Here is a 24411-nt window from a genome sequence, read left to right as displayed (position 1 = left end):
AGAGGCTGGTGGGGCAGTAGGTGAGGACAAGAGGAATTCGGTCCTTGTTGCGTGTTGGGGAAAAGGGGGCCAGGGCAGATGTGCAGGTAATGGAGGATATGCAGGAGAGTGCCGAGTTGATGGGGGATAGAGGGAAAGCCAATTTGTTTGAAGAAAGAGTTACAACCAGTTCCTCTGAACTAAATAATTCAAATTTGTAGTATGAATGAGTTATCCTGCAGGTCAATGGGAATTAGACTACAGGTGATGGTTTTGAATATAGTACAACACACACACACACACACACACACACACACACACACACACACACACACACACACACACACACGATTTTGTTAAAAAACAAATTCTTCATTTTCAAACGCCAATAAAAATGCTTTAACATTTTATGGCACTGTTATTAAAAAAGCTGCATATGTGCATTTCTAGGTGGCTGAGGTAATAAATACAATTTATGTTGATTCTATTGTGCAGTCAAAAAGCATGAAACTGGTTTCACATCATAAATTTTGAGGCAACATTAAGTAATAGAACTCATGCATACATTTTTCTTTGGCTTGGCTTCGCGGACGAAGATTTATGGAGGGGGTAAAAAGTCCACGTCAGCTGCAGGCTCGTTTGTGGCTGACCAGTCCGATGCATACATAATCAACTTTTAATAACCCTTCGTGTTTCATTCAATGGGCTTTGTGTGTGCTGCCCTATTCTCCAGCCTCAAGGACAAAGTAACAAAATTTCAGAATATTTACCAGTTCCACACCCTACTGATTAGAGGCTGTGAATCACAGGAAGGTATCGGTTTAGAAGGAATACCCAGTTTTTATGTCAGTAAATTTCATGTGAAAATCTGGAATGAATGACTCAAAAGATTAATACGGAAGAGAAAATAAAATCAGGGGGTATTGCCAAGCAGAAATGTAAAAATAAAACAAATAAAATTTTGTATAAATTTGTAAGAAACTGAATGATAGAATGTACTGGCTCAATTCAAACTAGGCTTTGGCAATTATTAACAGAAACTAACATTATGGCAGATGAATTATTAAACATTTTGTATCTGTTTTCTCTACAGAATACAAGTAGTGTCCTGTAAATGGTGAAGTGGAAGGGAAGAATATAGAAATATCACCAGGGTAGTGGTACTGAGCAAACTTCCACACCTGTGGCCTGACGTCCTCAAATTCTGAAAGACTAACTTTGGCTGTTATAAAGAAGAGGTGAGTGAGATGATTGGAAGGTATGAATTTACCCGGATTTCCTCAGGAGAAGCAGCCATAGTCAGAAAGTAAAAAGGTACAGCCGTGAATACAAATGACAACCAGGTTTCAATCCAGGAGAAGGTTGATTTCATGCATAAACACTGCTCCCTGTAAAGACAGACGTCATTTAATGCTGTTTCAAACATCTGGCATCCCAGTGAGTATTCAGAGATGTTCTTGTTCCTTCAGATCATCTCCCATTGCAAGGATGAAATTTTACTGACTTACCTGTCCACACCCAAAATGTGGGTTAACTATGCAATTGTAACTAATTCAACTTGATTTAAGCCCCAGCTGCTCTCTTTGTGCTTAAAGAATATAAAACCCCTATGTATTTGAGTTTGGAGAGATTTTCCCGCCCCCCCCCCCCCATCAGATCTCTTCTGCATATCTGTTTATGGTATGGAATAAAGATCTGTTACATCTGGAGTTCTGGCCTCTCCGTGACTCATTCAAAGTCGCTACAACAATCAGCTGAATCCAATGTGATTCTGAGAAAGGGAAATCCTGATTTTCCAGTTTATGTGAAGTAGTGTATGCTGTGGAGAGAGTGGGCCTGGTGTGCATGTTCAGGAGACATTTGATAAAGTGAGATAAGAAGGAAAGTTGTGAAGATGAGACCAAGAGGCTACAAAGGCATTCAGGTGGTAAAGATCTGGGACATTCAATGCATCAGGATAAACTGTGAAATGTGCAATATGAATATTGGAACATCTAGAACCAGGGCAGTGCCTCCAATGAGGCTTCCTCATTGCTTTGCTTCCCTATCATCTTTTACCTCATTGGTGACCATGCCTTCAGCTGTCTAAAAGAGATGAGAAACTAGGGGAAAAAGATCAAGAAACAAACAAACATTTGCATTACAATCCTACTGCCCCCCCCCCCCCCCCCCGACGTAGAATCTATCTTAGAACATCTAGGTCAGTTTGACCCTGCTTTTATTCAACAATACATCCATGAGCAGCATTTGTTCTTCAGTGACCTGGTTTAGTCCTTTGGGCTCCCACTGATTGGCAGGTAATACCATGTCTCATTTTTAATCTTCCTTTTAAAGGCCCACACCATGAGAAGAGTATCAATTTCTGATGAGACCGTACTCTCAAATGATCCTAAATGAATGAAATGAACCATTACATTTCAGGGTGGAGTACGAGGGCAAGGACAGTTATTAAATCTTCCACTTATTGTGTCCCAAATCCGAGTTTTATTTTTACCTCGATAATAACAGACTTTCCTGTAGTATCAACACATGGCATTCAGCAATGAATGTGCTGGGCTTGGCTTTCACTCAGCAGGTTCAGAATGACAATACTCTGCTCTCAAGTAACCTACCAATTTCATCCACATAAACACAACCTTGGCAGAAAAGGTGCTAACTAAGCTTCAAATTACACGTGACAACCACTCCATTGGTAGGATTAAAAAGCACGAGTTCATCTGTTCACGTGCAGGGCGCGGGTGCCACCTGCTTACCTTGCGTTAACTACAAGTATCTAATTGCTCTGAACTAAGGAGCTAGCTGGACCATTTCATAGAGCATGCAAGAATAAACTACATTGCTGTGACCCAGTAGTCACAGACAGGCTGGCATGAGGAAGGACAGCACATTGCCTTCCTGGAGGAATATCAGTGAAGCACAAGTGCTTTCAGATGCACTGATGGTTTTGAGATCACCATTGCTGAGACTGGCTTTTTTATTGCAGATTATTACCCAAATTAAAACTTGGAGAGATTGAAACTCGTTGCCAATTGAGGAAAAGTCCATACCTTTGAATGTAACCTCTACGCTGCCTTGGCTGGAGTCGGCATCCTATCAAGGAAAATATATTGACAGATCTCTAAAACAATTCTTGCAGGTTAATTCATCAACGGCAATTTAAGAGCTTTTGAACATCCAGTCTACTGCAGAGATTTTGCTGTGGAATAAAAACTAATTAAGGGGCTCCCGTGGTGCAGACCAGATCTTATGGTAAAAGCAAGCTCCGTACTTACTGCATCCTTTTCAGGGTTGCAGACCTTCACCCACAAGACGTGGTCCAAAAGCCAGTCGATCGGTTTCTCCTTGTGGAACATCAGTATGAACTCCACGATAAGGTTCAAATCAGGAGACTGAAACATTTTACCTTGGGTGATAAAAGATAAAACATTAATAAATGCTACTGTTGAAAATTTATAATATTCAGATTACCTTAAAATTTCCTAAAATTATATTGACCATGTTGCAAAGTCAGAGCTTTTAAAGATTTAAATAAAAATCAGAATGTACTTTGTTGAAATGCAACACAATCCTATTTTTTTAAAACTTTCTCCAAGAACTGCTCCTTGCCTTCAGATCTGCTTGAGGTTCCTGTTATCAGCCATGCTAAGAACTGTACAAAAGGATAGTTATATCCTCATATGTCAGAATGCTATTGCAAAATATGTTTAAATATTCAACTTTTTAAAAAAAAGTTTTAAATAGGAGCATCAGATTCATGGCTGGAGAGTCTTTCTGATCTCTGATCCAGCTACCACCATTCTTTCCTGCTTACTATAAGATAGAAGTGCATTCAATGCATTATGTCCACGTCAGCCCACATTCAAGTTATGTAATGCCCTTAAGTTCCTTTCCTTGTTTCCCTAAGCAACCCTATATTTATAACCCCATTTGTATTCATTCTCTCACATGCCCATTACTTTCTTTGATCCTTTTTGCTATTTACCCACACAAAAAAGTAATATTAAGCAACCAATAATATACCAGCACATCTTTTATTAGAGTTGGAGATATTGGAACACTTGCCAGAAGCCCATCTGGTCACAGAGAGATTGACCAAATCACCCACGGACCAAGTAAACCAATCCTGTCAGTGGAAGGATTAGTGAATGAACTAGGCAAGGTGGAATTACCTCAACTTTACAATATTTAACCCAAATATGTAGACACATAATTAAATATTTACAAGATATTACATAAAACTTTGCAAAAGTTAAAGCTCTTGTTATTAAAGGGTATTAACCCTCAGAGTTTTGTCGTAGATTATTTTCTTTTCCCCTTTGCAAGACACTAAGAGTGTCTCTATTTTTTAAAAAACAATCTCTAACCATTACCTGTTAATACAGAGAATCAAGGTTTATGGACAGGGAAATATCCAGAAGATAAGAAGTAATTGGCAGGGAAATATAGATTTATAGAATGCAGTTATAAATAGATTGTTGCTGGGTCAACTTCTGTTTCAATTTATACAAATCGTTTTGGACAGGATAGCAAGACTCATTGTCAACATCAAATTACAAACATCACAACTAGAAGACAGTTAAAAGTTGCAAGAGGGTAGCCAAGAAGTCAAGTGAGCATATGTTTGGCTGTTGAAGTTCACCGTCAAAAGCATAAAAGTGGCACATTTTGGAAGAAAAATATAACATGGGAGTGAACGGAGAAAATAATATGAAAAGATAGTTGCCACCATTATTCTGAGTGGCAATGGATAGAAAAGCAACGTCAGGATAAATTTGAATAAAATAGGATACATTCCTCTTAAAATAAGAAAGATATTTTTATTGCTTAAATCCTTGGGTTTAGCTTGGAACTGGTCTTTCCAGATTTTTGTTTAAGTCACAGTCGAGGTAACATACTCCAATATTCCAGCCTACTTTATAGCTGCAATGTTCTATATTGGGCATCTCATTGTCGGAAGAATACAAGGACCAGTTGAAATTATTATTTTTATCCAACATTTGGGATTACTTTCCCCAAATACTCTTTATTGTGCTATATTGATGTTGTGGACTGAAACAGTGGATTTTGAGATCCAGCCAAAAAGTTCTAAGTGATGATAGTGTGCATGGGATTTTTGTGTGGTCAAGATACAAAACATGCTCTAATCCAGCATAGAAATGACTGCCAGTGGCTTGCAAGTGTGTGGACAGGAAAGCATGAACACAGCAAACCAGCAGGAAAATTCAGGCACAGAATCCAGAAACTTTAAATTAGAAATACAAGAGCAAGTCAGGCAGCAAGTGTGATGAAAGCAGGAGTGTTAACATTTTAGCTCAATGACCTTTCTTCATCTAAACTGATGAAAGGTTTTCAATCTGAAATATGAACTCAGTTTCTCTTTCGACAGATACTAACTTACCTGTTTAAACTTTTTTTTTCCATTTAAAAAATTTAGATATACAGTAGAATTACGGGCTATTTCGGCCCACGGATCCGTGTCATCCAATTTACACCCCATTAACCTACGCCCCCTGTACGTTTTTGAATGGTGGGAGGAAACCAGAGCCACTAGAGAAAACCCACACAGACATGGGGGAGATAGCACAAACTCCTTACAGACAGTGTGGGATTCGAACCCAGATCCGGTCCCGAATGCTGTCGCTGCAAAGGCGTTGCACTAACCGCTACACCATATTTTCAGAAACTGCAATATTCTGCTTTTGCATTTTATTTTATATTTTAAATAAACACAAAAGCAATATAAAAGTTGGGAAAGACTTCTGATTAAAGAGAGGAAAGATAGTTTTTTTGTAAATTGTCACCAAATTAAATTTTGAATAAATTGTACAGCTTGCATAAAATTTAATTTTCAGAATCGAAGAGGAGGATAGGCAGTAATTAAGACTTCTTATGTGATATTCCTGCACACTTGAATGCCTTGGTCGTAACATTTTCCGCTTCTATTAAATGGATAACTATCGGCTAAGTACCACACCTTCACATTCTTGCATGCATGTACTTCAATATCTGGTCTCTCTGCAAGGGTAATGTTTTAAAGCAGTCCTCAGTGCAGTCAGGAAATTGGACTGCAATGCCTACATGTTGCCGCCTGAATTATCCAATATTAAGTTTCAGTTATTCTCAATCTAAAGCCCAGTTAATTACATGAGAAATCTAGGCAATGGAGAAATAGTGCTGCTTTTAACATTACGCCATTTATCCTTTCAGTCACACTCATTAAATGCAGAAAGTGAGAGGGAAGAAAAGGGTACTCTCTCAAAGACACAATATAAAATTGCTTTCTTGTTATTGTAATAGCTGATTGGTTATTTTCCTTTCAAGGGAAGAGGGAAGTATTTATAACACACAATGTTAATTCTATCCTGGTAATTTTGGAAATTAACCGCAAACACATTAACTTCAGGATTACACAATGATTATAAGGTGCATCAGTAGGTGTACAGGAAATCACACCCTCCATCCTAAAGACATTCCACAATTTGGCAACAGGAAAATTTGCCTTGTCAACTGACGAGCTCTGCATGCCAGATTCAGTATTCTTGAAATGTTTCAACCAGTATTGGAGGTGGTGGGGGGGGGGGGGGGGGGGTGGGGGGGCAGAAATCAGCCATTGTCAAGTGTGAAATTATGCAAATTTACAGAAATTCTGCAGCGAAACACCCGCACAATTCTTCTTCCAAACAAACCTTTGAAGATTTTATTTGTAAATATTACATTTGGAAGATGACAAAGGGCCTTGTTGACACTCAATCATTATCCACTTGTGTATTTAATATAGCCCAGAAAGGTCAGAGGCATAAACAACCATTCCGAACTGACGTCCTTTCCTGACGTCCTTTCATTCGGACGCATATCACCATGGTTATACATCTGTGCTGAAGTCAAAATCTTCAAAATTCCTCCCATACCGAATGCAAATAAATAAATAACTGAAGATGCTGGAAATCTAAAAGAAAAAAATGCTATAAACACACTGTCATGTTTCCTTGAAACATTAACTCGGTTTATCTTTCCACAGATTCTGCCCGAGTACTTTCAACATTTCTAATCTTTATTTTAAATGCTTAACCAAGTGGAAGATAAATGGCTAATTGCTATATTTAGCTATCTGAGTTTATATAACAAGGGTCTCCCTTCAATCATTATTTATTTTAAGTAATATTAAGTGAACAGATCAGTCAAGTCAATCGCAGGCATCAACCTCCAGTACATTAAAGACATCTGAAGTTCAAACTTCAATGTTCAGATTTATTGTCAGAGTACATAAAGACATCATGTACAACCTTGAGATTCTTTTTCCTGCAGGCGGAACAGAATCACCACTAATTGGTAGTGGTGAAGAAACTATTCTTAAGAAACAAATAAAGAAATGTAAACAACCTGACTGTGCAATATCTTAAATGGGTCTTTGATCGAGTTTGTCGTTGAGGAGTCTGATGGTGGAGGGATAGCAGCTGTTCCTGAACCTAGTGGTGCTAGTATTATGGCATCTATAACTCTTTCCTGGTGGTAGCAGCGAGAACAGAGCAAGTGATGGGTGGTGTGGATCCTTGATAATTGCTGCTGCTTTCCGATGGCAGCATTCCCTGTAGACGTTCTTGATAGTGGGGAGGATTTTGCCTGTGATGTCCTGGCCTGCGTCCACTACCTTTTGCAGGGCTTTACTTTCAGGGGTATTGGTGTCTCCATGCCAGATGCAGCCGGTCAGCACACTTTACAGCACACATCTGTAGAAATTTGCCAGGGTTTTCGATGTCATGCCAAACTTCCACTCTGACATGCTTTCTTCACGATGCCATTAAATGTGTTGGGTGCAGGAAAGATCCTCTGAGACAGTGACTCTCAAGAACTCAAATTTGCTCACCCTCTCCACCCCTGATCCCCAACTCTGGTTTACTCTTCATGAAGTCAATAATCAACTCCTTAGTTTTAAGACATTGCCTCAAAAAGACATAAATGACACCGTCTATTCCTCCTGCAACTGGGCAGATGATACAGAAGCCTGAAGTCCCTCCCCCCCAACAGCTATGATCCTCTTGATATACTCCAGCCTCAATTATAGCTACTCCAGGACCCCAAAAGATCTGTCTGCACTGATGATGACATTTTTTATACTAACAGTGAATACGTAGCTTTCCTCTGACATTTTTATTTTCTCTTTTCCTATCTTGGTATATTGTAGTAACTTAATGTATACTATTCCTGTTGGTGCATCTTATGTACCTGTGTGGCTGCAACAAGTAAGAATTTTGGTGCTTCTGTACATTGTATACATTATACATTACATAAATGGCAATAAACTGACGTATTCGTACTCAACCTGCTCCGATTTTCTACAAGTTACGTTGGTGAGTTCAGGCTCATTAATAATGAATCCAACAGTGGTGAAGTGTGATATTCCTGCGAGATTTTCAAAGATGAAGCGAGGGGATTATGACTGCTCCAGAGTCAGGATAAGGAATCGGTCTGTGGTTTGGAAGGGTTGTTCACATGGACAATCAGCCTGCAACCTGCATTGCTTCCAATCTCACTTTATATTCAGTTGTGCAGATCATATACAAAACAAACCATCAAGGAAAGTAAAGGAAAAAAAAACCCCTGCAAGTTGAGATTGCTCAAATACTGAAAAGCCAGAATCAGTGAAGGTGTAAAGACACTCAGTGGGTTCACAAACATAAATCATTCAACAGCTCGTGGTTAAATACTGAAAATTATGGAAGTTGAGTAGAGTCGAGTACAGACCAGCACAGACTAGTAGACATCCACAGCTCTGTTCTTGCTGCCTCCATCAGGAAGAGGCGCCACAAGACTCCCACCACCAGGTTCAGGAACAGCTGCTCCCCCTCCACCATCGGACTCCTCAACAACAAACTCAATCAGGGATCCTTACTTCTGCTTTTTATTTTTTCTCTCTCTGTATTGCACAGGCATTTTGTTCACATTTCTTTATTTGTTTATATATGTGTGTTGAGTCGAGATTTCCCCCCTATCAATAAATGGTAATTCTGCCTCACCCACAGGAAAAAAGAATCTCTGGGTTGTATGTGATGTCATGAATATACTCTGACAATAAATCTGAAATCTGAGAGTGCAGATGGTAAACGACCTGCTATAAACCTCTGGTCAGACTACACCAGTATATTGATTAAAATGTGTAAATGCACAACGTACAGGAAGAAATTTGCTTTGATTGATTAAAAGATATGGTTTGTATTTATAATTGCATCCATAATTATATAATTGTAAGAGCTTTCTTTTGGAAAACATTTCAAAGTTCCTGGCTCAGGGCTAAAGCGTTTGCGAGGTAAATCCAAAGGACAGCTGTGGGGTCTCAGGAATACAGAAAAAGTCCAAAAATCCGGATGCCCGAAATCCGGACCACCTGAAAATCCAGACTATCAAATGTTTTAAATTTAGCAGGTTGTGACACAGCTGCACAGTGGCAACAAGTGATCACGTATAAAACAGGTAATCATATCACAAAGAAATTCATTTCTACACTGCAATTTTCTTTTACAATGTTCATTTTTAAACACAATTTCAAAAATTAAGACTATTTTTGTAGTTAAAAAATGTTCATATTTTTGTCGTGTTGACTCTATTTTTCTTTAAAAATGCTAATTTTGATAAATGAAACACATGGCATTTATGAATGAATAAACTATCAAACTTTACCTGTTCATCGCGGGGATGAAAGGGGGAGGAGTGGCATTGCTCATCTGGGAAAATATCACAGCTGTGCACTGGCAGGACAGACCAGAGGGTTCATTTACAGAGGCTTTATGGGTGGAGATGATGAATGGGACAGGTATGACCACACTCATGGGGTTGTATTATAGACCACACTCATGGGGTTGTATTATAGACCACACAATAGTCAACAAGAATTGGAGGAGCAAATCTGGAGAGAAATAGCAAACAGCTGCAGGAAACATAAGGTTGTGATAGTAGGGGATTTTAAGTTCCCACATATTGACTGGGACTCCCATACTGTAAAAGGGCTGGATGGCTTATTGTTTGTCAAAAGTGTTCAGGAAAAGTTTTCTAACTCAGTATATAGAAGTACAAAATAGAGAGAATGAAACACTGCATCATCTTTTAGGGAACGAGACAGAACAGGTGACAGAAATCTATGTAGGGGAACATTTTTGACCATAATGTCATTAGTTTTGTTAATTATGGAGAAGGATAGGTCTGGGCCTCGGGTTGAGGTTCTAAATTGGAGAAAGGCTCATTTTGAAGAATTGCAAAAGGATCGAGAATTCATGGATTGGGATAAGTTGTTTCTGGGCAAGGTAAGTGGAGGACTTTAAAGGTGAAATTTTGAGAGTTCAGATTTTGTATGTTCCTATCAGGATTAAAAGGTTTGCAGGCATAGGTAACCTTGTTTTTTGAGGGATATTGGGGATCTGGTTTGGTAGAGGAGAGAGGTGTATAGGAAGTATAGGCAACATGGAGCAAATGAAATACTTGAGGAGCATTAACAAATGCAAGAAAAACCTCAAAAGAAATCAGGAAGGCTGGGAAAAAAAAAACATGAGGTTGCTTTGGCAGACAATGTGAAGTAAAATCCTAACGGTTTCTACAAATATATTAAGAGCAAAAGGATAGTAAGGGACCAAATTGGTCCCCTCAAAGATCAGAGTGGTCAGCTTTGTATGGAGCAAAAAGAGATGGTGGAGGTCTTAAATGTTTTTATTTCATCAGTATTCATTCAGGCACAGAGTTGTGGGAAGTAAGGAAAATAAGCTTTCTGTGTTAAAGCTAACAAGGGTGGATAAATCCCCAGGACCTGACAAGATATTCCCTCAGACCTTGAGGGAGGCTAGTGCAGAAATTGTAGGGGCTCTGGCAGAAACATTTAAAATGTCCTTTGCCACGGGTATGGCCACATTGTTAATTTGTTTAAAAAAGTCTCCAAATGTAACCCAGTGAGCTTGACATTAGTAGTAGGTAAATTATTGGAAGTTGTTCTAAGAGATTGGATATACAGTTATTTGGATAGCCAGAAACTGATTAGGGGTAGTCAATATGGTATGCATGGTAGGTTTTGTTTAACCAATGTTAAAGATTTTTTAGAGCAGGTTACCAGGAAAGTTGTTGAAGAAAAGGCTGTAGACATTGACTATATGGACTTTAGTAAGGACTTTGACAAGGTCTTACATGGGAGGTTAGTCAGGAAGGCTCAGACACTAGGTAATCATGGTGAAATAGTGAACTGGATTCAAAAATGAGTGGTGTGCCTCAGGGATCAGTGCTGGGACCATTGTTGTTTATCATCTATATCAATGATCTGGAAGATAATGTGGTAAATTGGATCAGCAAGTTTGCAGATGACACTATGATTGGAGGAGTTGGGAAAAGCGAAGAAAATTTTCAAAGGTTGCAGAGGGATTTTAGCCAGCTGGAAAAATGGCAGATAGAATTTAATTTGGAGTATTGTGTGCAGTTCTGGTCACCTACCTAACTACAGGAAAGATATCAATGTGAAAAAAACACTGCAGAGAAGATTTACTAGGATGTTGCCCAGACTTCAGGAATGGAGTTACAGGGAAAGGTTAAGCAGGTTAGGACTTTATTCCTTGGAGTGTCAAAGAACGAGGGGAGATTTGATAGAGGAATTTAAAATTATGAGGGGGAATAGGCAGAATAAATGTAGATAGGCTTTTTCCACGGAGGGTAGATAAAATACAAACCAGAGGACATGGGTTAAGAGTGAAAGAGGAAACGTTTAGGGGGAACATCTTCACACAGAGAGTGGTGGGAGTGTGGAACAAAGTAAATGGTGAATGCGAGCTCAATTTAAAAATTTAAGAAGAATTTGGACAGGTGCGTGGATGGGAGAGATATGGAGGGCTATGCACTGCATGCAGGTCAGTGGGATGAGGCAAAAAAATGGTTCAGCACAGCCTAGAAGGGCTGAAGGGGTCTATTTCTGTGCTGTAGTGTTCTATGGTTCTATCTCTTTATTCTTCCTTAAATTTGGATTTTAAAAGTACCGCCCGCGAATCTGGAAAATCCGAAAATCTGGACCAACCCGATCCCCGACCAGTCCGGATGTTGGGACTTTTACTGTAGAAGTGCAAGAACAATTATACAGAGCAAATAGACAAAGATGTAGAATGGCATGACCTGGTGGAGGGGAAGCCAAAAGAGCTGGAAAACCATCATGGCAGAAGGAGAAACAAGACACCATAGATGCTGCAATCTAGAGTAAAAGATCAAACCACTGGAGGAACTCTGAGTCAGGCATCATCTGTGGAGGTCAGGACCTTCATTTGGATGGCTATTTCCCCTCTAGCCATCTTAAAACAGAAGGGGCAAGGCACGAGCTACCATGAAATCCAGATGAGGAGGAGTTCGTTGACATGTAAAGGGAGGTGGGGTATGGATTGCCACAGAAGCTGGGAGGTGATAAGTGGAGACAACTGACTGCAGAGGATGGAATCTGACCAGAAAGGAAGACAAAGAGTGAAACTAAATAAGGGAGGGATGGTGGGAAACAGTGGAGGGGAGGTGGGGAAAGAGGATAGGAGAATCACTGGGATGAATGCAGTGATGGGCAGATGTAGTAGGTGTGGGAGAGGAAAGAAACTGGGGTTGGGCGGCGGAGGGTTTGGAAAGAAGTGCGTGCTTTTAAGGGGACCAGCGTAGATCACAAGGAGAGAGATCCTTTTAATTCACGTCGAGAAAATAAAAGAGTCAGTGTTCAATGACAAGTGTTTCATTCACTTTTATGGAGATGGGAATTCTGCAATTTGAAACAGCAATCTACAAAATGGCACATTTCTTCAATTAAAATAACTATCAATGCTAACAATTGATTAAAGCACAGTGGTTTTATTATCCATCTCGAGATCACAGGTTTCTGTGGCATTCCTGTTTGACTTTCAAGTTAAAATATTCAGACATAACCAAGTGTGCTTCCCGACTAATTTTCTGCATCAAAGAGTTTCTTTTACCTATAAACCCCAACTGTGAGAATTCTAGAACCATCCAGTCTTCTGATGAAAGCTGAAGTGCAAAATTTTTCATCGTGCTGAAGTAATGATCTTTGGCAACTATATCGTCTTCAAGCTGTGGGGAAGCACAACAGAGGATTAGTTATTTCTGTGGCCTCAAGCTCAACGCAACCTTCTTCAAAAACACAACTTAGATGGGCATGAGGGGAAAAGGACATAGTCAGGGAACATCATGAATGGGGAGCCTAACAAATAAGTCTTTCCTGGTTCATTCACATCGCTGAAAGAAACTGTAGAGGAAATATTTATATTTTGTCAAACTAGAGGCAGAAATGACTGATAAAATATGGGTCGGTCAGAAGAGATCAATCTTAATGCGATAGGATCTGGAGTCGTTTGACTCAGGCCCAGGCTTTCTTCCGGGGCTTTCAAGATGATCAGCTATCCTACGTTAATGGACGCACAGGATGACAACACATAATTGTTCATGACCAGACAACCGTACTGAATATAGAAAATTAACATAGTGCTTTGAACCACAGCAACTTTAAGAAATGCCATCAGCAAAATCCTTCTCTCTCATGTACTTTTCACCACATCTTCCTTAAAAATATCTGTGCTAGAGAATTCCATATTCTCAGCGGTTTCTGGCTAAAATGATTTTTAAATTATATATTTTTAAAATTGAAATATACACTATGGTAACGGGCCTTTTCAGTCCACGAGCTCATGCCACCCAATTGACCTGCACCCCCAGTGTGTTTTGAACGATGGGAGGAAACTGCAGCCCCCGGGGAAAACCCATGGAGACACGTGGAGAACGTACAAACTCCCAACAGACAGTGCAGGATTCGAACCCCAGTCTCGATCGCTTCCGCTGTAACAGCGTTGCGCTAACTGCTACGCCAACCATGCTGCCCCCAAATTCCAATTACCCTGTCACCAACTTGGTGGCCACCAGCCTTGTTCTAAGTTAAAACTCTCCTTTCTGTAGAAATTCTATTAAACCTCAACTTTAAATACCTCAATCCTGGCCTGTTTTATTTTTTTTAAATTCTTGTCATGTTCTCACAGCTAATGCACGTCCTTGTAGGTTTATTTTTCACACCCTCCCTGATATCTACCATCTGCATTTAGTATGAACTTAGGGTGCTTTAATTCTGTCCCTCTAAAAATAAATCCTGGGGCTTGGCTTACCTTTAAATGACCCTTGAGGGAGAACGCTGTAATTAATCATTCACAGAGCATGTCTGCATTACTATATAATTAAGCTAATTAATGAAGCTGGGCCTAAAAATATGCTTGAATGATCTGCAGTCAAGCTGGCACCTGGTGCACAAACTATTGGTTATTTTTAAAAAATCTGAATCAATTGATGTCAACAGATATCTGCTAGCTTAAAAGAAGTAAGGCTCCAATAGCTCAGTGGTTATTGCCCTGATCTTATATCCAGGGGTCGTGAGTTCATTCCTCTCTGCCCCCTTCCCCCCATGAGGGGTAACGGAACCTTTACTTTTGTTCTCTTTATACCAGTAAATCTCCTGAGGTCTCACTCATGACAAGATAGAATGCCTTGGATAGTTTAAAACTAAACTGCACTTGATACAAATGGGGATGCAAGTAGGTTTCGTGGTTGCAAAGCACCTACATCTCATTTGAGCAATTTAATTCAGCCAAATTTGAACATTGTGCAGATCTTGCTGGTTATGAATACAGACTCCTTCATTGCCTGAAGAGTTTCAAGTGGAACGAGACACTATCTAAACATCAGTGGACACCTGTACCTGTGACACTTGGTCTTTGATGAAGAAGCTGAATATCATGGCTTTCCTACTGCCATTGGGAAATTGCCTACAACACATTAACCAAGAATGTCTGCAGATGTTGGGGTCGAGTACAGCAGGTCATGCAGCATCTGACACATTATCGATAATTGACAACGGGCTTTTAATACCTTAAGGCTTGGACCATGCTCCGGTTCTGGCCCAATCCCAGGACTTGTACTGAGGGAAGAACTTGGCGTAACCACCCTTATTAGGGGATTCCAGGAGGTGGAGTCACTGAGAGAAGGCGGGCCACCCATACATATGGGCCATAGATATGCACAGGTGCCAGTAACCAAGTAACAGTATATAGTGGTTTATCACCACAGCATCCAGAGGAAGTAAAGGGTAAGCAATATTGGTTGATTTTTACTGACCATAAGCAACTTCCTTTGGGTGACATATGGCTTCAGACAATGGAAAATTTCTCCCCACTTTCAATTTCATCAGGACTCCTTAAAGCTACTTTCAGTTATGTGCAACTTTAATATTCATTGGCCATTTTCACTTATTTATAAATGTTGGTCAGCCTCATCCCTAGAATTCATTTCCTCAATCCACACGTGGATCAATGCTGTAAATATGGCTGGAAACCGAGTAGCACTGGAAAGACTAAACAGAGCAACTGAACAGGGAAATAGGATTTGATAAGACCTGATGATTTGCAGAGTGATTGGGTTTGAATTATATGAATTAGGATTCATCCTGGTTTTTGTGGCAGGACCTCACTGGGCATTTATCCCCACTGCAAATGAATGGGTTTCACTGGAATAACTCAGCTAGTTCCTCAGCACGTCTTCGGTATTATTGCAACCACATTGTTGAAGACACTGCTGCATCATTCATGCATAACTGGATGGAGTAAATCAAATTTGATGCAAGCTGGCTTGTGGTGGAGAAAACCTGAGAAAGAGGCTGATGGTGGTAATATGAAAGACAAACAGAACAGGCTCGAAAAGCTCAGATCAGTCTTTGCCTGTGACTGAAATTAAACAGGTGACATTTCAGGTGCAAACTGAAAGATTCTACCCATAAAATATAATTTGCAGCTTCTCTCGAAGAAGAAAACAAAACTTCCTGCATCTTTTAATTTAGTTAAAAGATATTAAAATAGATAACTAAAATTCTTCGCAGGTAAGCCCAGAATGAAGGCCCATCCCCAATTGCCTTTGGATTGCGTGGTGGTGAACTACCTTCTAAAATAACTGCAATGTGTCTGGCAAAGTTACTTTCACAATGCTGACCAGTGATCTCCAGGATTTTGACTTGGGAATAATGAAAGATCATCAATAATACATCCCAGTAAGTAACATTGAGATACTTGGAAGTAACAGCATGGAGGTAGTATTTCACCTTGTCTGAGATGGTAGAAGTGGGAGGTCTCAAAGGAAATAGCCAAAATCTATAAGCTGCAAAACAGAGCTGTATAAATGATACAGATTGCAACGTTGGTGCACTGGTAGTGGATGAGGGCAATTATTAAGGTAGAGGTTGGGGTGTCTGCACAGCAGGCAATTCCATTCCAATCTTCACTGTTGAGACAATGGGAAAATTGGGCAATCACCTTTGGTCAACAGTTACAATGCCAGGTAATGTTAATTGCAACTAGTGTAGAATGAGCGCTTCCTGAGATCATAGATATTCCAACTTCTACTTTGGTAGGACAAAAATTAATTTCAGATGATAACCTTTCTCCACTTCTCCAGGTGCTGGTAAAGTTCTGCCTATTAGTTACACCCCTTTCTACATTTTCTACCTTCTGTTTCTTTCCTTGTCCTAATTATTACCCATTTTCTTTGTTCCTCTGCACTCTGTACTATATTTTTACTGCTTGTACTATGTATGAATTGACCAGGTGAACTGCTCACAAAACAAATTTTATCACATATGGTACCTATGGCAATAAAATTGAACAAACATCATTCTGTCAGTTCATTATTCTCTTGCCCTCTCATTGGTCTTCCCTTTTGTTCATTCTTCCTGTTTTTTTTCTGCCTCCCAACTTCTCAAAAGCCTCTCTTTCTGAAGGTCATTGACCTGAAATATTGACCATTTTTCTTTTTTCCATGATGCTCCCTAATATGCCAAGCATTCCTTAATTTCCAACCCATAGTATTCTGCTTTGCTTTATTCCATTTTGCATCCTGCCAATGACAAGATTTTGTGGTTGGATGTACAAAGACCAACAGAAATTATTTTGTTTTTGTTATTGTTTGCACACTAGGAGTTCCGGCCAACGGTTAACAAACTCTGAATCAATACAGGGAGTCCCTAGGTTACAAGCATCCAACTTGTGGATTATTTGTGCTTCTGAGCAAATTGATCCACAATTTGCGTGTGCACATAATGTTACCACACGAATGCCCCTTCCAGTATGCAAGACATCGATGGAACAGGAGTAAATGTTAACTTTTAATCAGGATTTTTTTTCTATCTAAACTGTTTCTTTAAATTTTTTTACAGTACTAAGAAAAACATTTGATTGATGCTAAATAAGAACTGTATATACTTGTTCCAACTTATCAACAAATTCGACTTAAAGACAGATGTAGGAACCTGGGGACTCCCTGTATATTCAGTACAAAACAGTTGTGCTCCTGGAGGTCATGGCTCCAAGGACGACACTTACTGTAACAAATTGTTCCACTCCATGTATATACGTGCATCTCCACAGGAATATTAGACCATTTTACCCAAAGAAACAAGCATGTCACTGAGTCAGCAAGTTCACTCTGCTCCTTTGCTGACAGTTGATAGGTGCCCAATAGTCTCATATCTCTTAAATATCCTATTTTTCCCAATCTTCCTGTCCTTCAGCAAGTAATCACAAAAGCAGGTTGAATATCCGCTTTCATTACAAGAGCAATGGAGAATAAGGTTTGCTGCAGCAAATGGGAGAACTAGGTATAGATTTGATCTCCTTTTTCACAGAAGGATATACTGCCTTGAATGCAGCATGGACAATTCACGGGATTGATTTCTGGGATGAATGGGATTATTTTAATGAGGAAAGATCAAGTTAAATTCCCATACAATTTGGGAGAATGAGAGGTGATCCAAGTGAAAACAGAACTTCTGAGGGGAGGTAGCAGAGTCGAGATGGAGGGAATGTTGTGTTAGGTTAAAGGAGCTGCCCATTTAAGACCAGTGGTGCAGATGGTAGAGCCTTTGACTCACAGCTCCAGAAGGAACCTGGGTATCGTCTGCATCTGTACATTCTCCCTGCGACCACATGGGTTTCTTCTGGGTACCTGAATTTCCTCCTATATCCTGAAGACATGATAGGCTACCTTAAATCACCCCTAATCCATAGATGAGAGGTAAAATCTGGACGAATTGATGGAAGAGTGGGTAAGCGTAAGTGGGCGCTTGATGTTCAACATGGACTTGGCGGTCTGAATGGCCTTTTTCCCTGCTGTTTGACTACATGACTGGAAGCCTCTTATGACTGAGATGAGAAGGAATATGAAGTACACAAAAGTGCTGGAGAAACTCAGCAGGCTATGCAGGGACCACAATCAATGTTTCTCTTTGTCCAAAGTCCAAATTTCTTCCCACGTATTATGAATCTTTGAAATTCTCTGCTCAAAGCAGCCCTGAATTCTGAGTCGCGCATTAAGGGGACCAAACACAAGCTGGAAGTACCACCAACATGATCTCTTCAAAACCCTCCAAATCCACCAGCCGGATAAAAAGCCGAAAGTGGTCTGATCAGCCAGTGACATTGTTGGGTGCCAGGACCTATGCAATTATGTTCTTCTTTCATGGTTTGGAAACTGTTGTCAAGCTGAGAAGTTTTGTGTTCACAGATTTCTAAAAAAAACCACAACATTCCACAACACACCATCTTTCACAATCGATAGGACAGGAACAATATTTAACCACATGGGATATCAAGCTGTGTGAATAATGGCCTATTTTAAAAAAAACTGTTAAAGCCTTTTCACGATTGTTTTATTTTTGACCGTGCTTAACATAGAGATTTTCTATTTTTAATTTTTCTGGATGTAGAGGGTACTGGCCTAATCACCCTTGTGAACGTAAACTACTCAAGCATATTGCAAAGAAATGATCATCTTGGTGATTGACCAGAAATTTCAGAAACCAGACCAAGTGATGATGAAAGATTGAGAGTACATTTTCTAATCAAGGCAAGATACATTAGCTCACCAAACCACAGAGAACTTCCTGACTATATTAAAATACTCAGAACATTTACAGATTCAGATTTATTGTCGGAGTATATACACGACATCACATACAGCCCTGAGATTCTTTTTCCTGAGGACGAGGCAGAATTACCACTTATTGGTCGTGCAAAAAAAAACTGTTCAAAATGTGCAAATGTAAACAAATATCTGCAATACAGAGAGGAAAAAAGCAAATAATAAAGTGCAAAAGTAAGAGTCCTTAAATGAGTTCCTGATTGAGTTTGTTGTCGAGGAGTCTGATGGTGGAGGGGTTGCAGCTGTTCCTGAACCTGGTGGTGCGAGTCTTGTGGCACCTATACCGTGTTGATCCAATCAGAAGAAGGCTCTCCGAAGGCTATACTTTGTTAGGTGTTTGAGAAGATTTGGTCTTTCACAGAAGATGCCCAAAAATGGAGAGCATCCTGGCTGGTTGCATTACTGTTTGGTGCAGAGGTGCCAAAACTCAGGACAAGAAAAAAAACTCCAGAGAGTTGTTAACTCCGCTTGCAACATCACGGGCACGAGGCTTCACTCCACCAAGGACACCACAAGCCGCCTCTACCCTCAAGGACCTTCACTACCATTGGGAAAGAAAAAGTACAGGAGCAGTAGCACAAGGTCAGCTTCTTCCCCACTGCCATCAGATTCCGGAACGACCATTGATCCAAATACATCGCGTTACTTTGACTTTTCGTGCATTACTTTTATTTATTGTTGAAAGGTAGTTTATATGAATGTTTGCTCTGTTATACTGCTGCAACAAAAAAAAAGAATTTCATGACTTGTTCATGGCAATAAATTCTGATTCTTTCCTGATGTTAGCTGTGAGAACAGAGCATGTGCTGGATGGCGTGGATGCTTGATGCTTGCTGCTGCTCTCTGACAGCAGCATCCATTGTAAATGTTCTCGATGGTGGGAAGGAGTCTGCCTGTGATGTCCGAGTGTGTGTCCACTAGCTTTTGCAGATCTTTAAGCTCTGGGGTATTGGTGTCCCCATACCAGACCGTGATGCAGCTGGTCAGCACACTTTCCCCACACATCTGTAGAAATTTGTCAGGGTTTCTGGTGTCATGCCAAACTTTCGCAAACTCCTGAGGAAGTAGAGGCGCTGACGTGCTTTCTTCACAATGCCATTGGTGTGTTGGCTTCAGGAAAGATCCTCTGAGATGGTGACACCCAAGAACTTAAGTTTGCTCATCCACTCCATCTCTGATCCTCCTATCAATGGATCGTAAACATCTGGTATTCCCTTCCTGAAGTCAACAATCAACTCCTTGGTTTTGGTAACATTGAGCACGAGGTTATTGTTTTCAATCTCCCTCCTGAATGCTGTTTCATCACCCTTCTTTATCCAACCTATGGTATCATCAGCTAATTTATAGATGGTGTTGTAGTTGTACTGAGCCATAGTTTAGCTTTGTTTATTTATTCATATTGCAGTTAAAACACCTCACATTGACCAAAGTGCTGTACAGATCAAAAAGACATCACAACTAGGCAACTATTTAAAGTACTGAATAAAACGAATATGAGAGGTTAGAACACAAGGTAACAATCAGGTGCATGAGGAGGGTCAAAACGCCAGTGAATAATATAATACATCTTCAATCTGGATATATATATATGGGGCTGATTTGACAGAAAGAGGAATGTTGTTCCACAGTTTGGGGGATGCAATAGCGAAGGCACAATCTCCTCTGAGCTTACGATTCGAGTGTGGAACAGCCAAGCGCCCCAAGTTAGCCGTCTTGAGGTGGAGTAAGGAGTTAGGAGATCCATGATACAAGAGGGGATGAGCCCATTAAGGGCTTTATAGACAAACAGAACGTTAAAATCAACTCAGAGCTGTACTGGCAGCCAATGGAGGGAGGCCAGAAAAGGACTGATATGCTCCCTCTTCTTGGCACCTGTCTGGAGCATTCTGAACCAGTTGCAGACGGGATAATGAAGACTGACTCATCCCAGTATATAGAGAGTTAGAACAGTCTAAATGGGAGAATATAAGGATCTTTAAATGAAAGGAATCATTTGATGTTGGCAATAGCGCAAAGCTGAAAAAAACCTAGCTTTTTCTACTTGTTGGTCGAACTTGAAGGTTGAAATGAAATATTGCACCAAGGGATTCGTCATGGGGTTTAATGAGGGTGGATAAGTTACCAAGATTATTAGAGATAATTTTGGTAGAATTAGGGGGACCAAATAAGATAACCTCAAATTTGCCTTAAAGCTTTGAGCCATCCAACACTTTATGTACCAGAGACAGTTCGGGAGGCTGGCTATCTTTGATTGGTCGTTAGCTTTCAAGGGGAGATAGAGCTGCGTATCACTGACATAGCAGTGGAGAGACACCATGCTTTTGATTGATTTGACCAAGGGAAAGCATGTATAAAGAAAAGAATATGGGGCCTAGAATAGACCCTTTTGGGACCACGCAGGAAAGGGTAGCTGAAGAAGATGAAAATTTGGCCATATTAACTGAGAAAGTCCTATCATTAAGATATAGCTTAAACCAGTTCAAGGCCATGCCATTGCCACTGACCCCATACTGGAGACAGTATCAAACGCTGCACTAAGTTCCAGGGGAATTAGAATGGCGGAGCCACCCAAGTCAGTAGAAAGGAGCAGGTCATTATACATTTTTAGGAAGGCTGACTTTATGCTATGGTGGGCCTTCTAAGATGACTGAAATCTTTCCAAAACATTGTTTTGATGTAGGAAGGGCAACAATTGGCTAAGAACATCTTTTTCAAGGACCTTTGAGAGGAATGGAAGTTTAGAAACAGATCTGTAAATTTTGGGTGTAGTGGGGTCCAAGTTGGGTTTTTTCAGGAGGTGCTGGACCACAGCATGGTTGAAACCAATTAGAACAGTACCAATGGCCAGGGAAGTGTTAATAATAGAGAGGGTGCTAGGACTGGCTAGGTTGAAAACACCCTTCAGGAAGAGTGTAAGGATAATGTTGAGGGGGCAGATTGTAGATTTCATGGAGGACACAATCTTTCAAAGGGTGTCAAGCAACTAGAGCAGGGGGTTAAGAACACAGCCTTGTGGTTCTCCAGTATTGATGGAGATCGTGGAGGTGATGTTCTTACCAATCTGCACTGTTTGTAGTCTGATGGTGAGGAAATCAAAGATCCAATTACATTGGGGTGTTGAATTCAAGGTCTTGGTTTTGAGGGGATGACGGCATTAAATGCCAAATTGTAATTGGTGATCATCATCCCAAAATGCCTGTCCAAGTCTTCAAGGACTTTGTGTCAAGCCAGTGAGGTGGCATCTGCAGTAGACCTGTTGGTACGATAGGGGAAATAGAACAGATCCACGTCGCCTGTCAGACAGGAGTTGATGTGTTTCAACATCAGCCTTTCAAAGTGCTTTATCTCTGTTGATATGAGTGCCACTGGTTGATAGTCATTTAGGTAGTTTACCACACTCTTCATGGGCACCAATACGATTGATGCCTGTATGAAGCAGGTGGGCACCAGGCCATGCGGAGTGAGATGCTGAAGATTTCTGTGAATACATTGGTAAGATGGTCAGCACAGAGTTTTAATACTCGGCCAGGAACTCTGTCCAGACTGGATGTTCTTCTTGGATTCACTCTCCTGAAGGCAGCCCACATGTCATCCTTGGAAATGTTCAATTGTTTAGCTGGAAATTATTATTGCTTGTGAGAAAGTCCTCTCAAAGATAAAAATTCCAATGATGGATATTCCCAGATTCTTTCATCTGGACTGCTAACTTCATATACCTTCATATACCTCTAACTTCATTTACCTTCAAATTTAGGGTTCTACCACCATATAACTTGATCTCTTAAAACTCACTCTTCAATCAAGGCTTTGGGCAATGCCTCTTCTTGGGCTAAAGGTACTCCATGAACATTTGAGAAGATTCTTGGTGAGTTCTTGAGCCTTCAAGACACAGAAGGCCATGAACCAAGTGTTGGTAAATGGGTTTGTATGGATTGCACACAATGATGCCATGACTACTATAATCTGATGGGATGGTTTCTGACCATTTTTGATTTAAAAAATTTTACACTTAAATTTAATTTTTTTCCCCAAAAATTTACACGTACAGCTTGGCAACAGGCCATTTCAGCCCATGAGTCCTTGCCACCCACTTACACCCAATTAATCTACGCCCTCAGTACATTTTGAACAGCGGGAGGAAACCAGAGCCCCTGGGGAAAACCCAGGCAGCCACGAGGAGAACTTACAAACTCCTTACAGACAGTGTGGGATTCTTACCCAAGTTGCTGGCACTGTAAAGGCATCGTGTTAACCGCTACACCAACTGATTTGCCTTTGGACTTCTATGAAATACTTCAGGCCATTTTTTGACCATTAGAGATGCTACATGCTCCATTCTCCTCCTCATTCCCCTCTTCAATATGCTTTTTAAACCCTCCCACTTTCAAAAACACTCCTGAAAGCTTTTGTAAAAACACTCAAAGCTGGAAAAACTCAGCTGGTCAAACAGTGTCCTTTATATTACAAAGGTAAAAAATACATGCACCAACTTTTCAGACTTAAGGCCCTTCATCAAGGTATGGAAGGATGTTGGCAGGCATCTGAACAAAAGAGTAGGGGGGAGAGGTCGTCGCAAAGATAGGAGGTGATAGGTGGAGAAGGGAGGGAGGGAGGAAGGGGAGCGATCAAGGGGAAGAGGGATGGCTGGGTGAGTGGAGGGGGAAGGGAGGGAGTCGAACTGGAAAAACTAGAAAAAGGGAGGGGAAGGGGGTGGCTGGGAGGAGAGCAGGTTAGTAGAAACCAGAAAAGTCGATGTTAATGCCATCTGGCTGGAGAGTGCCCAGACGGAAAATCAGGTGCTGTTCTTCCAATTTATGGTGGTCCGGGTGGGATAGTACATAAAAGGCCATAGACAGACATGCAAGCCTGACTCCAAATTGAAATGGTTGGCTACTGGAAGGTTTCTGCAACTGTAGGAGACAGAGAAGAGGTGCTTAATGAAGCGATCTCCCAATCTGCAACCAGTTTCTCCGAGGTAGAGAAGAACACCGGATGCAGTAAATCAGTCCTGTGGATGCACAAGTGAAGTGTTGCTTCACATGAGTGGCCTGTTTCGGGCCTGAACCATGGTGATGGAGGAGGTGTATGCGCAAATCTGGCAGGAGAAGGTGCCAGATGGGTGATTGGTGGGGAGGGATGAATGCACAAGGGAATCATGAAGGAAGCGGTCCCTACAGAAGGCAAAGAGGGGAGGAGCAGGGAAAATGTATTTGGTGGTGGGATCCTGTTGTAAGTGCCGTAAATTCTGGAGGATGCAGAGTCTGGTGAGGTGGTAGGTGTCGATGAGGAGGATTCTATGTTTGTTGCATTTGGGGCAGAGGGGGCCAGGGCAGATGAGTGAGAAATGTTGGAGATGCGGGTGTGGGCTGAGTAGATGGGGTGGAGGGGAAGAAGGCAGACATTTTGGAAGATCTGGACTGC

General features: G+C 40.7%; 1 protein-coding gene across 5 annotated transcripts in view; it reads right to left on the bottom strand.

Moving 5' to 3' along the window:
* The window catches only part of mgat4a (alpha-1,3-mannosyl-glycoprotein 4-beta-N-acetylglucosaminyltransferase A), a 282181-nt gene that overhangs the window by 68266 nt on the left and 189504 nt on the right, over positions 1-24411 (bottom strand). For all 5 annotated transcript variants that reach the window (XM_069891861.1, XM_069891863.1, XM_069891865.1 and 2 more), the window contains exons 8-9: positions 12942-13056; positions 3252-3382 (exon numbers count right to left, since the gene is read on the bottom strand). In XM_069891861.1, the coding sequence (XP_069747962.1) occupies positions 3252-3382; positions 12942-13056 (246 nt within the window). The remainder of the gene's footprint in view (positions 1-3251; positions 3383-12941; positions 13057-24411) is intronic.

This window comes from Narcine bancroftii, chromosome 7 (genome assembly GCF_036971445.1).
Source record: "Narcine bancroftii isolate sNarBan1 chromosome 7, sNarBan1.hap1, whole genome shotgun sequence".
Taxonomy (NCBI): Eukaryota; Metazoa; Chordata; class Chondrichthyes; order Torpediniformes; family Narcinidae; genus Narcine; species Narcine bancroftii.
Note: the sequence above shows the minus strand (reverse complement) of the source record. Positions and strands in the feature narration are given on the sequence as shown.